The sequence below is a fragment of the Hypanus sabinus genome, chromosome 4, assembly GCF_030144855.1.
Source record: "Hypanus sabinus isolate sHypSab1 chromosome 4, sHypSab1.hap1, whole genome shotgun sequence".
NCBI lineage: Eukaryota > Metazoa > Chordata > Chondrichthyes > Myliobatiformes > Dasyatidae > Hypanus > Hypanus sabinus.
In genome coordinates, this window is record NC_082709.1 from 39,167,856 (window position 1) to 39,181,856 (window position 14,001).

Below are 14,001 nucleotides of genomic sequence, written 5' to 3' on the forward strand. Positions count from 1 at the left end.
ATGCAAAATACTAACTCGTAATGCAAATGTACACTGAAATATTAACTAATTCACTCTCTCCCTATACTGCTTGCCTTGTTGAGTTTTTTTGGTTATTTTTCTTGCTTTACTCTTGTGTTAAAAATTTCTTGTATTTGTATTTGTTTTGGATATTTGTATTTTGCCCTTGTCTAAGTGAAATGGTACAGATTTGTTTGTACTTGCTTACTGAGGTAAGGAACAACAGCAACTTAGGTTCTGTCATCACAATGAACTCATTTTATAGTTAGCTTACATCCCCACCCAAATTGATCCTACACAATTACTTTAAGATTTCAAATACTCAGTTTCAGAAAGGCAAAATTATAAACATCAACGCATACTTACCAGATGTTTCTGTATAATCTGCAGTCTAGAAAGTGCTCTCACCCTAAAATTAAGAACAAAATAAGATTAACAGCTGAAATTCAACCAGAATTTTTGCATCATTGTTGACAATTGGGAACAAACTTCAGGGAATATAGAACAAAGGGTTAAGAGTAAGGTTCAAATCAGATACACAGCCCAATGGTCATTTTCCTATGATGCCGATTGTGTTTGGGAGATTTAATCAGCATTTTAGTCCATTAACACATAATTGATGTCACTTTATCACTGGCTTCACTTGCTTCCCGTTCTCTGATCGTCTGAAAACCTCTCTGAGAAATGGATAAGTAAGTGGAGAGGAAAAAGTGAGTCACATTTATGTAGTACTTCTCATATGTCCAGGAAATCAAAGCACCTCACAGATACTAACATTTTTCCAACAGTGGCACTGTTGTCAAAGCACACTACAGCCATTCTTTGCATAGCAAAAGTCCGTAAGCATTGCAAGAAAACACAGATAATCTGCGTGTCAGGGAGATAACGATTGCTCAGGGCATCCTGTAAGCAATCCTGCTACACTTCAAAGTAACGCATAGAAACTTTTACCTCCAAATGAGAACTGACGTGGCCTCAAATTCAAAGTTGTATAAAGGGTCACTCTTCTGACAGAGTTGTAATACTATATGGATCTTGGTACAAATTTGAGGATCAACTCTCAAGAGTGGAACCATAAATTTCAGACTCAGTGCTCATGAATTTCACACCATAATTCAAGGTACAAAATGCATCACAGGCTCACTGGGTTGGATGGGCCTGTGCCATATGCGTATTGCTAAATACTAAAACCTTCCTGTAATTTGATCAGAAAACTTCACAGTAATGTTTGTAATTGTTGCCAAAGGACTTACCACAAACATTCACAGATACCACCTTATTTTACCTGATCTCCCAGCTGGTTATTTAATCATCTTTCACAATTGCTATTAATGGCACCATCAGGAAAGCTCATACCTTTATTTAATGAAGAAAAAATATTTTTCTAAGGTACAATCCAAAGATCTGTCCTTGCACAAGATAAAAAAAAAATTGCAAACACAAAGAAGTCTGCAAATGCTGGAAATTCAAGCAACACACACAAAACGCTGGTGGAACACAGCAGGCCAGGCAGAACCTATAGAAAGAAGCACTGTCGATGTTTCCGGTCTCGGCCCGAAACGTCGACAGTGCTTCTCCCTATCCTTGCAGGCCAGAACCTCAAACGGGACTGTTAGTAACTGTACCACCACACTGGTCTCCCAATACCAGTAACTTCCTCGGCATTCAATCTGCAACAACTTTAACATGTCAGAAAACCTCCAGGCTGAACTCCAAAGTCCTTTCTAGTTTGCCCCCTTTCCTTGATCATGAACAGGTAAACACACCACTGTAATATCATTAATAAAACAAAGAGCTGCAGATGCTAGAAATATGAAATAAAAACAGACAATGCAGGAAATCTTTGTAAGTCAGACAGTATCTGTGAAGGGCAAAAGGTGAGTGGCTGCTTCAGGTCTTTTGAAATTTTGACATAAATCTGTGACTAGAATGTTCATTGGTGTGCATTTGACTGACAGGACAGACCAATGCCCAAGACTGGAATTTCTGCCTATTCCCTTATTTTTGTTTTTCCTTCCTTTTTCTTTGCCTCTCTTCTCTCCAAGCATCAGATCTTCTATCATTCCTCCTCTCCTGGGCACAGTGCTTTTCCAAATACATATCCCAACCTTTTATTACTCCTTAGCCTTCCAGTGAATAAGGCTAGTCCAGCCTTTAGGTGTTTCTACCATTCATTGCTTAGTAGATTTCAGTGAAGAGTACTGGCTGCATACTGTATATATGATCTGATAGTAAATGAAGGTTTGAATCCTGAAGCCACAGTTTCTGTATCTCTCTGGCACCCACCCAGACAATGACGTTTCTTGCCTGCAGTCAATGGCAATTTCCTACTGAATTCAGCACCCTAGGGCTGACTTTGTAAACTCAGCAATCACCACCCCCCCCCCCACCACTTCCACATCTCCCTCCCAGAATTTCCATACACTTGCCAACAAGGTTTTTGCTATTCATGTCCTTGCTCTGGATGGCTACATTAACATGGCCTTTGCATAAACCCGGAGGATGTGTCAGACTCACAGAGAACTGCAGCACAGAAACAAGCCCTTTGGCCAAACTATTGTTCTGCCTAGTTCCATCAACCCATTATTGTAGCCCATAAGACACCTCCCATCCATATCTTTAACCAAATTGCTCTTAAATGTTGAAATTGATCTACATCCACCACACTCCCACTACCCCCACTGAAGTTAAACCTCATATTCCCCTTATATACTTCACCCTTCACTCTTAACCTATGACCTTTAGTTCTAGTTTAACCCAACCTCAGTTGAAATAGCCTGTTTCTATATACCCTCAATACTGTATACTTTTATCAAATCTTCTCCCATTTTCCTACACTTCAGGAAATTAAATCCTAACATATTCAACCTTCCTCTATAACTCAGGTCTTCAAGTCCCGAAGTCCCAGCAACATCTTTCCATTTTCTCTGTGTTCTTTCAATCACTTTGTTATCTTTCCTGTAAGTAGGAGACCAGAACTGCACACGATACTCCAAATCTTACACAGCTTGTACAATGTCTACATACACTCCATGATCTCACTGTTATTTTGCCTTACTTCTCTGAATTTTGAGTTTGTTTCCAGAGGCAATACAGATACAAACATTCATTTAAGATCCTGAAGAAAGGTCTCGGCCCAAAGCATCGACTGTTTATTCATTTCCATAAATGCTGACCGATCTGCTAAGTTCCTCCAGCATTTTGTGTGTGTTGCTTTGGATTTCCAGAATCGGCAGACTTTCTCATATTTATCCATTTAAGACCTCCCATATCTTTCAGCAAAAACTTGCTCCAACATCTGGTCTGCCAGGCAGCATCTTCTACCAATTTGCCACCATAGCCTCCCAACCCACTGCAATGCATAGAATGGCTCTGTTCGCCCACTCCTCTGGCACTCTCCCTTCTCCTTTGGGTAACCAACATCAGTGTTCTGAATCTCCTTTCTCTCAGTTAAAATGCTCATTTTTTACAATGCCCCTAAGTGCATTGAAAATTGCTTAATCCCCCTCCCCACACTTTAATTTCTGCACCAAGAAGTTTCTTGCCCTCAGTGATTTGAACCTCTTTTTTAAAAATTAATATACTGTTCTCCTTTCCTTCCATTTCTCATCCTGGCCATGCTGTGCTAAACACTTGTCAACTTCATTCACTTAAATCCAAAAGGCACAGACACGGTAGTCAATTAATTTGGCTACACACTGCCAGATGTGGATTTCCCAAATATAGGATCAACAGACCTTTTCTTTGTCTTGCAAAAAGTCCCAGAACACAAAAGCACACTCTTTCTAAACCCAAGTCATTACATACACCAGCTACTAGCGCCTGCTGAGTAGCAGAAGTCTTCTGTTTGATACAGATCTGAGCTTCAAGCTCCCAGATATTGTCCCTTTCTGATCCCACTGATACAACATAAAATTCAATGCTATAAAAAAAACCTCAATCCACAATTTTTTCGCCTTCAATTTCCTTTGTGCCTTCTTGCTGTTCTCCTGATCTTCATCTTCTGTGAACTTCTCACTTAAACTCTGCTGCCCAAACAGTCCCGTGTCCATCAATTTCATCCTCAATTCCACTTCCACTCCTTCACACACTGTGTTGCTGTTGAATGGAGCTACTCGTAAATCTGCAATGCCTCTCCATTTCTTCCATCATCTCTAAATATTTCTGTTAACCTATTTTGACCGCCTCTCCAACCATTGTTCAATGTCAGTTGCTTTGCTCCAGTTTTTTTTCCCTGTTAAGCATTTTAGGAAATTTATTACAACATAAGAGTTTTAGCCGTCAATCTGGTCGTTTGTCTTATTAAGTATACATGAAATTTGTTGCAAACATTATCAAACACCTAAAATATTATAGTTCTTCTTTCGCTCTGTAACACTTCTACACAAAGTGATGGTGTTTGGGTTGTAAACTCTCTACAATATCAAAGCCCTTAATGTAGACAGTATCATGTGAGCTACAATATTATTTTTGGGTCTAGCAAAGAAAACGTTCATTGTATTTCTCTATCGGGTGCACTATGAAATATTCTGTTAAGAATTATTAGAGAATGGCGTGCTTTGGGCTTAATCAAGAAAATAGTCCGAAAACTTGAACGCAGCAGTTCAAGGTGTGATTCAAGAGGCTCAGAGAGGCGTAGCAATTTGAGTATATGGGCGTCCGTGCATCCAAGAGAAAATTCCGGAAGTACACTGGAAATTGCAGAAATGGTTCGTAGTGTATGCCAGTGACAGACAGGTTTTGACTATGGGACTACTAGAGAAAATGGATGTAATGAACAAAGGATTACATGTAAAAAATGGTGTGAGCTGAAAAGTATGCAAATGTCAAAACCGCGTCCAAATTATTATCTATTTCTCAATAAATTTATCGTCATATTGAAAATCAGCACAGCCTTAGAGGGGTTGTTTAAATAGTAGTGTTGCCTGAAATGTGACCGCAATGCACTTGAGACAAGTTGCAGGAATCCATAACGACTATGTACGGGGTTTTTTTTTTTTGCAACATTCCCACCACCGAATAGATCTTGCAGCAATAAATACCCCTCGACAACCAGTGACCCACCTGATCCGAGAGCTAAAGCCCCAGAAACTCATCCCGAATCTGTTACACTACGTCTCAAACTCTACCCAGAGATTCCACTCGCTGCTGCCGACGTCACGCCCGCCGGCTGCGCAATTCCTCCCAGCTGTTTCCGGAATCCTGCCCGCAACAGCGCCCCTAGGCGCTGGATGAGCTACTAGCATGACGATGAATGGAAAACTTTGAAACGGAAGAAATAATGCATATCCTCTGGTCTTAGACATTTCAACCCTGGGGTTGAAAAGATACAGTCTATCTATGCCACTCATAATCTTATAAACCTCGATTAAATCTCTCCTCAGCCTCTGCTGCCCCAGAGAAAACAACCCGTTTCCTCATCCTTCCTAGAATTTCCAGGCATTAAGAACTTTACTATGTCAAATTCATAATCATGGATTGAAAGAGAGGCGAGATGCACCTATTACTGGATATGGTGTTTCAAGAACCTAGTACAGATCGACTCAAAGTTAATAAATGCTTCTTGATGGTGACAATGAAAGACCTAGCAGTATCAACAATTACTGAAAAGATGTCATCTGTACGAGAGATATAAATAAATTGCACAGAGATTTAAAACAGGAAACCATTGGTTAGAGAAGAAACAGAGGAGCTAGAAATGCAGTGGTGCACAACAGTTTTCAATTATTCAAATCCCGAGGAAGAAATTGCACTATAATGTGATGCATGTCAAAATGGTCTTGGAGTAAGAGTGACGCAGGAAGAGTGATCAATTTGCATCAAGGAATGAAATATGTAATAGATAGGAAAGGACTTTGGGTAAGTGTATTTGGCTGTGGTAAACTTAAACTTCAATTTGACTATCAAAATCAATTGTTATTGACTCTTATACCATGGTTCCTGGAAGGCACTGAAGAATGTTATTAAGAATCTCCAAATATATTGGCTCCGTATGAAAGGGAAAAAGATGGCCTTGATGAGCAGCATGCTTCTGACAGAATTTAATATGACCCCACAATCTGCTAGGAGTTAGCCAGTTCTGAAGCAATTGAGGGATATAATTTGGCACGATTGCCTTGGGATCACATAAAAGGCACTTCGAAACCACCATGCTTACTTTTATGGCTCACATATCCAAAGGCTGATAAGATGTGGTATCAACTGTATGGGCAAAAACTAATGTCAAGAGCTCACTTAACGGGTGCATGAAAGAGTGGTAGTTAGTCCAGTGCTGTTACAGCCCACAGTGTTTCAATTCTGGCACCATTCATATGCTCTATCTATGAACTGCGTGAGTTTCCTCAGAATGCTCTGGTTTCCTCCCGTGAACCAGGCATGTGCCGATTAGTAGGCAAATTGGTCATGGTGAATAGTCCTGTGATTGGGCTAGTGTTAAATAGGTGGGTTGCTGCGTGGTGTGGAGCATTGGGTCAAGAGGGCCTGTTCAGGAATGTATCACTAAATAAATAAAATAAATAATTTCCATAAAGAACTTGACAATCCTTGGACTGGAAACCTACATACATTCACTTATGCATTTATAACTTGCATCTGGTTCATCAGAGTTTTCCAAGTAAGAAAACACCACAACATCATGAAACAATGGTTGAAAGTGGCTAATCAAATGTCAGAATGACATGCATTGACACAGAAATAGTCACTAGCATATTCCTCTCTATAAAGTAATCAGCTTTAAATTGCTTTGCACTGGAAAACAGAATTATGCATTGTGTTTCTACACAGTCCTACATCTTTTCCCATCCTGTCTCCCTAAAAAATACCATTCCCTTCTCTCAATTCCTTTGTCTCCACCACATCTGTTCCCAAGACTAGGCTTTCATTTCTGGGATATTGGAAATGTCCTCCTTCTTCACAGAACAGATTTTCCCTTCCACCACCATTGATACTGCCCTTCTTTTCCAAAACATCCGCTCTCACCCTCTGGTCCTCACCTACCACCCCATATGCTTCCACATCCAGCATGTCCTTCCATGCAAATTCTGCCATATTTAATGAGATCCTTCCACCAAACACATATTTACCTCTCCCCCTCCACTTTCAGCAGGGATCGCTCCATCCATGATTCCCTTGTCCATTTGTCCCTTCCCACTAATCTCCTCCTGGCACCTATAAGTGGAAGTGGAAGAAGATCTACACCCGCCCTTTCATCACCTTACTCACCTCTGTTAAGGGCCCCAAACAGCCCTTCCAGATGAGGCAACACTTCACCTGCAAATCTGTTGTGATCATCTTGAGTATCTGGTGCTCCTGATGAGGCCTCCTCCACATCGGTGAGATCCAACATATACTGGGAGACCATTTTGTTGAGCACCTTCGTTCCATCCACAAAAAACAGGATTTACCAGTGGCCAACCATTTTAATTCCAATCCCCATTCCCTATCCAACATGTCAGTCTAGGGCCTTCTCTACTGTCACAATGAGGCCACTCTCAGGTCAGAGGAGCAATATCTTATATTCCGTCTGGGTAGCCTCCAACCTGATGGCATGAACATCGATTTCTCCAACTTCCGGTAATATTTCCCCCTTCCATCATCTTCAATTTCCCCACCCTAGCCGTCCTCTTAACTCTTCTTTTCGCCTCACCTGACTATTACCTCCCCCGGTTCCCCTCATCCTTCCTTTTCTCCCATGGTCCACTCTCCTCTCCTTCTTCTCCAGCCCTTTACCTTTGCCACCTATCACCTCCAAGCTTCTTACTTCATACCCCCTATCCCATCCTCCTGGCTTCACCTACTACCTTCTAGTTGTCCTTCTCCCATTCCCCCCACCTTCTTACTCTGGCTTCTTCCCCCTTCCTTTCCAGCCCAGATGAAGTGTCTCAGCCTGAAATATCAATTGCTTAATCATTTCTACAGATGCTGCCTGACCTGCTGAGTTCCTGCAGCAGTTTCTGCACATTGCTCTGGATTTTCAGCATCTGCAAAATCTCTTCTGTTTGTGTTTCTACACACACAGTTCTTTGAGGGCATTGTTGTGTGTTTCTTTTTGCTGAGCATCAGAATTTCTGCCTTTGCATTTTCATTTGGGTTCTGAGCTGATCAACTGAGACATCAGTTTCTTTCATAAGAAAGATGTGAAGATACGCATGGAGACTGGGTTAGGAACTGTCTGGGTGCTCATGATGAGTCAGGGGATTGGTTGAGTGTTTATTCTATTTTATTTTCTCCTCTCTCTGAGTGTGAGTGCAAGCAGGGCTGAGAGCTGAACAGTGTTGGGAGAGCATGTTTGCAGCAAATGAATTTCTGGCAGTTAATTCTTCTTTCTGATAATTTAATATTTTCTTGATACTTTTTATAAGAAAACTCATAATGACACCTACCATTTAGTATTCATTAATTTTGAACATTAACAAATAAGTCAACGATCTTAGAGCAACATCTTCACCATCAGCACCTGCATAGGACTCTCTTACACAACATTTCTAAGATGAAAGTGATAACCCTCTGTGTCTTGGACAGTAGAAACAGTTGTTAGGGAGTAAAACTGTGATCCCAGTTTTTAAAAAGGCTACCTTCCATGTCTTGTACATTCTGTTGAAAAAGATGTTGTAGTGAGAAAAACACACGGGACAAACAGCTGCAAACAATGGCATAACTTGAAAGGATTCATGCGAAGCAAGATACTGCAGAGGCTAGAAATCTAATTATCAAAACACAACATACTGGAAGTACTTCCAGAGCTGGTTAGGTGGTACCTGGGTTGGTCTGCCAATCGTTTTCAATGTTGTTGATGTTTTAATAGGTTCCATTTAATGCTGCAAACAAATGGAGCACAATGCACTGGACTCTTGCTGGGAGCCCCAACAGGAGTCTTCTCAATCACTAGACTCCGCATAGACATAGACATTTCCTTTTCCTCCCAGAGCAGGCCTGTGCAAGTCCAAGCTTGTGTTGGACATTATGCCATCAAATGCCAGTGTTTGCAAAAGTAACCGTTGACTACAACATTGTGGTCTAAATTGATATTGAAATATACCATAAATAAGTAAACAGTAAAACTCTGATCATTCATCTGCTACCCTTAGATGCCCCCACTCCCAACTGCAGTGTCCCAGCATATATCTCCCTGCTCTCTTCCACAATGACCAGGCATGCAATAAACTTGTTTAGTTAAGATCCTGAACTAAAGGGGTGACGATTCATTTTCGCTCTGAGCTTCCACTGAAGTTTGGTCCAGCCAATGACCCACTAAAGCTGCTGACAGGGGCTCTGGAATTTCCACGCATTAAGAAATTCCCTACATCAACACACTATTCATGGACTGATGTAAAACATTGAGAATGTGAAGCAAATTGTACCTATTACTCAGTATGTTGTCTCAAGAAGCGGATCCAGTGTATATCTACTTGATGCTAATGCAGAGTTCCTGATGGTGGTACTGACAGATGTAGCAGTATCAACGATTGCTGATGTTGCAATTATTGAGAAGGTTTCTTCTGTATGAATGGTGTAGGAGCAATGTATTCTGTATTGCATGTTTACTATGTTATATTAGTGGGGGTGTGGTAAAAGCAAATGGAATAAACTGCGTAATCTTCCTTATTTCATAGCAGTTTGTAGCTTGGGGCTGGCAGAGGTCATATCTTTGCTGATCGCCGACATAACACTTAATATCGCTTCAAGACTGTATGTTTGGTAATTACTAATAAAGGACCAAATAAAGGATTCAACTCTTTGGAACAATCATTTCATTGGAGCTGAGGGTGCACATTGCAAGTATAACAACCCTGTGGCGGTCGCAGGCTAGCGGCAATTGTTTTGTTTTAGATTACTTTTGTCACTATAGGAGGAATAAATATATTGCACAGAGACTTAATATAGGAGAACATACAGTAGTGCCGGCAAGAAGCACAGGAGCTAGGACTGCAGTGATGCACACCAGTGCTCACGTATTAAAATCACACCACCATGTGGTGCATCTCAAACTGGGCCCAGAACAAAATGTCTGATTGATTTCATTTGCTTCAAGGGATCAACATCAGCAGGGAGAGGAACACCTGCCAAGTGGGAGACCCTTGAAAGTGTGATGTCAAGAGTTCAAGGACAGCCTGTTGACTTAAAGGCAAAGTCATGTAATGGGTTTCTTCATTCTTATTTATTCTGAATACTCACAATACTACACAGTGCCAACAATCTTTTATAAGTTTTGATTGACCAAATTACTGGTCAGTCATGTTATATTAGTTATTAATATTTCGTACATTTTACATTCCCTTTCACTTTGGTTCACAACTGAACACAGGCTCCAGAACCACCATTCTCAATGACAATGGGACCCTGCATTTGAGTGATTAAGAATAAAAGCTAAAATGCATTATTATGTTTAAATCCAGCAGTTGAATAATCTGGTATTTTCATGAGCATTTTATAAACAATCCATTCTTAGAAATACCATTTGTACATTCAGATAAAATATTGTCACGTTTAATGCAAAATTCGATTTGGATTCTTCCTAAAAGATTACTAAATTGAGTGAGAAATACTTTAAAACTATTCTATGGTACCCCTTACAATGAACAAAATCATAAGTTTCGAGCTGGTCATTTGGGATGCGTTAGAACACCACAGCAGGAAGGTTACATGACACAAGTTTGAGTTTGAATCCCATCATGGTAGTTGGGAAATTTAATTTTAAATAAAATCTGAAGTTAAAAAAAAATATAGTAACGGTATTAATGAAACCACCGGTTTAGCTTAAAATGCATCCAAATCACACATGTCCTTCTGAGAAAAAAATCTGTCATCCTTCCCTGCTCTATCCAATTTGTGACCCTACAACTTGATCAATTCTTGGCTGGTTCCTCAGTTCGGGGGCAATGGATAATAACAGCTTGTATTGCCAGCAATATCTCAAGAGTAACAATTTTTTTTTAGGAAAGATGCAAGAAGAGCTTGCACCTAGTGCTACTGCACCAATGATCTCTTAGGTGGTTCTTCAGACCTTACAGCATCTCACCTATGAGATTCAGATTCAGTTTTATTTATCACATGTATATGGAAACATACAGTGAAATATGTCAAGAGCAAACACGAGGAAATCTGCAGATGCTGGAAATTCAAACAACAACACACGCAAAATGCTGGTGGAACACAGCAGGCCAGGCAGCATCTATAGGGAGAAGTGCTGTCGACATTTTGGGCTGAGACCCGAAATTCCGAAACATTGTTTGAACATTGACTTCTCTAACTTCCGTTAATGCCCCTCCTTCCCTTCTTACCCCATCCCTGACATATTTAGTTGTTTGCCTGTTTTCCATCTCCCTCTGGTGCTCCCCCCCCCCTTTCTTTCTCTTGATGCCTCCCGTACCATGATCCTTTCCCTTCTCCAGCTCTGTATCACTTTTGCCAATCACCTTTCCAGCTCTTAGCTTCATCCCACCCCCTCCAGTCTTCTCCTATCATTTCACATTTCCCCTTCACCCCACTACTTTCAAATCTCTTAGTATCTCTCCTTTCAGTTAGTCCTGACGAAGGGTCTTGGCCCGAAACGTTGACAGCGCTTCTCCCTATAGATGCTGCCTGGCCTGCTGTGTTCCACCAGCATTTTGTGCGTGAAATATGTCATTTGTGTTAACAATCAACACACCTAAGGATGTGCTGGAGGAATCTAGAGAGCCACAAACCAGCTACATAAAGGGTTGTTGTTGGAGGTATGAGTAACTAGGGTCCATATGTGTTCGTGTGCATGTGCACTCATGTGTTTGCTAGTGCATGTGTGTATGTTTGATTGTGCGGTCAATCCACTTGTGTGCCCTGATGAAGTTCTATGCCATGATTGAGATGAACTAAGGCAGAAAATGCAACATGGTCCACCATGGTATGTAAAATGAAAAGGTGTATCTGCCAACAGAGTGAAAAAGAAAGGGTTTGCATTGAAAAATGAGGTTGTCTGATGCTCTGTACAATAAATCAATGTCAGTACATTGTAATAGATAATAGTAAAAACTATGAATTATAGTAAGAGGTATGCATATAAATATACATAATAGTTAATTTAAATAAGCAGTGCAAAATAAGAAGTGAGGTGCTCCCCTCCCCCTTTCTTTCTCACTAGGCCTCCCGTCCCATGATACTTTCCCTTCTCCACCTCTGTATCACTTTCGCCAATCACCTTTCCAGCTCTTAGCTTCATCCCACCCCCTCTGGTCTTCTCCTATCATTTTGCATTTCCCCCTCCCCCTCCTACTTTCAAATCTCTTAGTATCTTTCCTTTCAGTTAGGCCTGATGCAGGGTCTCGGCCCGAAACGTCGACAGTGCTTATCCCTATAGATGCTGCCTGGCCTGCTGTGTCCCACCAGCATCTTGTGAGTGAAGTAGTGTTCATGGGTTCAATGTCCATTCAGAGATGGCAGAAGGGAAAAAGCTGTTCCTTAATTGTTTAGTGTGTGCCTTCACGCTCCTGTACCTCCTCCAGGATAGTAGCAATGAGAAGGAGCACATCTCCTTTGAACATTCCTCCTCTCACCTTAAATACATGCCCTCTAGTTTCTATTTTAGACATTTCAACCATGGGATAAAGATACAAGTGATTTTCTCTACCCATGCCTCTCATGATCCTCTCAGCCTCCACCACTCCAGAGAAAACCTTGTTGGAAATCTTCAGTGGGTTTTGCTCCTTGTTTTTCAGTGACTGTGATATGATCATTATTCTCACAATGTGGAGACAGAGTTACAATCAGTAGGAAGTAAAAGGTGAGATACCAAACGCACAACATCATTGGACATGCACCTGATGCCACATAAATGTCAGGCACTTTTACCCGGATCTCAGTCCAAACCGTGAACTTCTGATTTTGGTCATAGCTGTAATTGCATTCAGAAGTGATTGCTTGTGGACTTGCTAGAGAGAAAATGGATTTTTACGTGCCTTGGATCTGAAAATAGGTATTGATTGATCCATTGATTTGCCTGTATTGATTTGCCTGTGGGGTCACAGCATGACTGGTGTGTTACCGAACTATACCAGCACAGGAACAGGCCCTTTTCCTTTTGCTCCACAATATCAATGCTAACCATGATACAGATTTAAATAAATCCATACACACATGTTCTCATTCAAAAGGGGTTGACAGAGGCTTCTCTTTGGCATATTAAAGGAATTTGGGATTTAGAGTTAATGTTGGACAACAAACTAATGTTCATGATTTCCTCAGCTTTGTGCCAAATGTGATTTAGGTTCACACTCATGAAGCTCACAATTTACATCATTTGGGGGAGGAGGGGTTGATCTATTGTGTCCATGTCAGTCAAGAAAAGAGCCGTTTAGTTTAATCGCGCGTACTGAAACCCCTCTCTGTCCTTAACGCCTAGGTGACGTGACCAAGTGCACTTCATGGAACTTTCTACATGTGATGAACACAAGAAAATAGGAGCAGGAATAGGTCATTGGGTTCTTCAAGCCTAGCCCGCCATTTTATGTGCTGTATTCTACCTTTTCTCTTCCGTGGAATTGAACTCTCACAATTCATTGAGGTGAAAATGTATTTCAACCACCTTCTGAAGCTCCTATTACTTTTAAACTGTTACCCGTAGTTATTAAGCACTCCGATACAAGAAACATCTCCTTTCTGTTAAACATGAAAAGAACACGCTTTGTTTTAGTTAACTCAGTTACATCTCGATACCCCTAGTTTCAAAGAAAACAAACCCAGCTCGGCCAGTCTGTCCTGACAACTAAAGCTCGCTCACTTTGACATTATCAAAACTGCACCGAAACCATTAAAGTTTTTACATCCTTCCTGTGACGTGAACGGAGTTGTACTGTACATCTCAGGGCTCTCTCTAGATGTCTAATGTGATTTCAGCACAGCGTTCTTCCACTCTGCACCTCGGCCAAAAAAAGACGAGCATTTTCTTGAGTAGCTTATCTGCCTACAGTTAAATGACAGGTCGGCCAGCATCTGTGGAAGATGCATTGCAGCGTCTTGCTTAGGCGTCTG

General features: G+C 41.0%; 1 protein-coding gene across 2 annotated transcripts in view; it reads right to left on the reverse strand.

Annotated features, from left to right (window-relative positions):
• Positions 1-5,190, reverse strand: part of hibch (3-hydroxyisobutyryl-CoA hydrolase) — a 123,208-nt gene extending 118,018 nt beyond the window's left edge. For both annotated transcript variants that reach the window (XM_059966874.1, XM_059966873.1), the window contains exons 1-2: positions 5,065-5,190; positions 367-409 (exon numbers count right to left, since the gene is read on the reverse strand). In XM_059966874.1, the coding sequence (XP_059822857.1) occupies positions 367-409; positions 5,065-5,096 (75 nt within the window). In that variant the 5' untranslated portion in view covers positions 5,097-5,190. The remainder of the gene's footprint in view (positions 1-366; positions 410-5,064) is intronic.
• Positions 5,191-14,001: the final 8,811 nt, after the last annotated feature.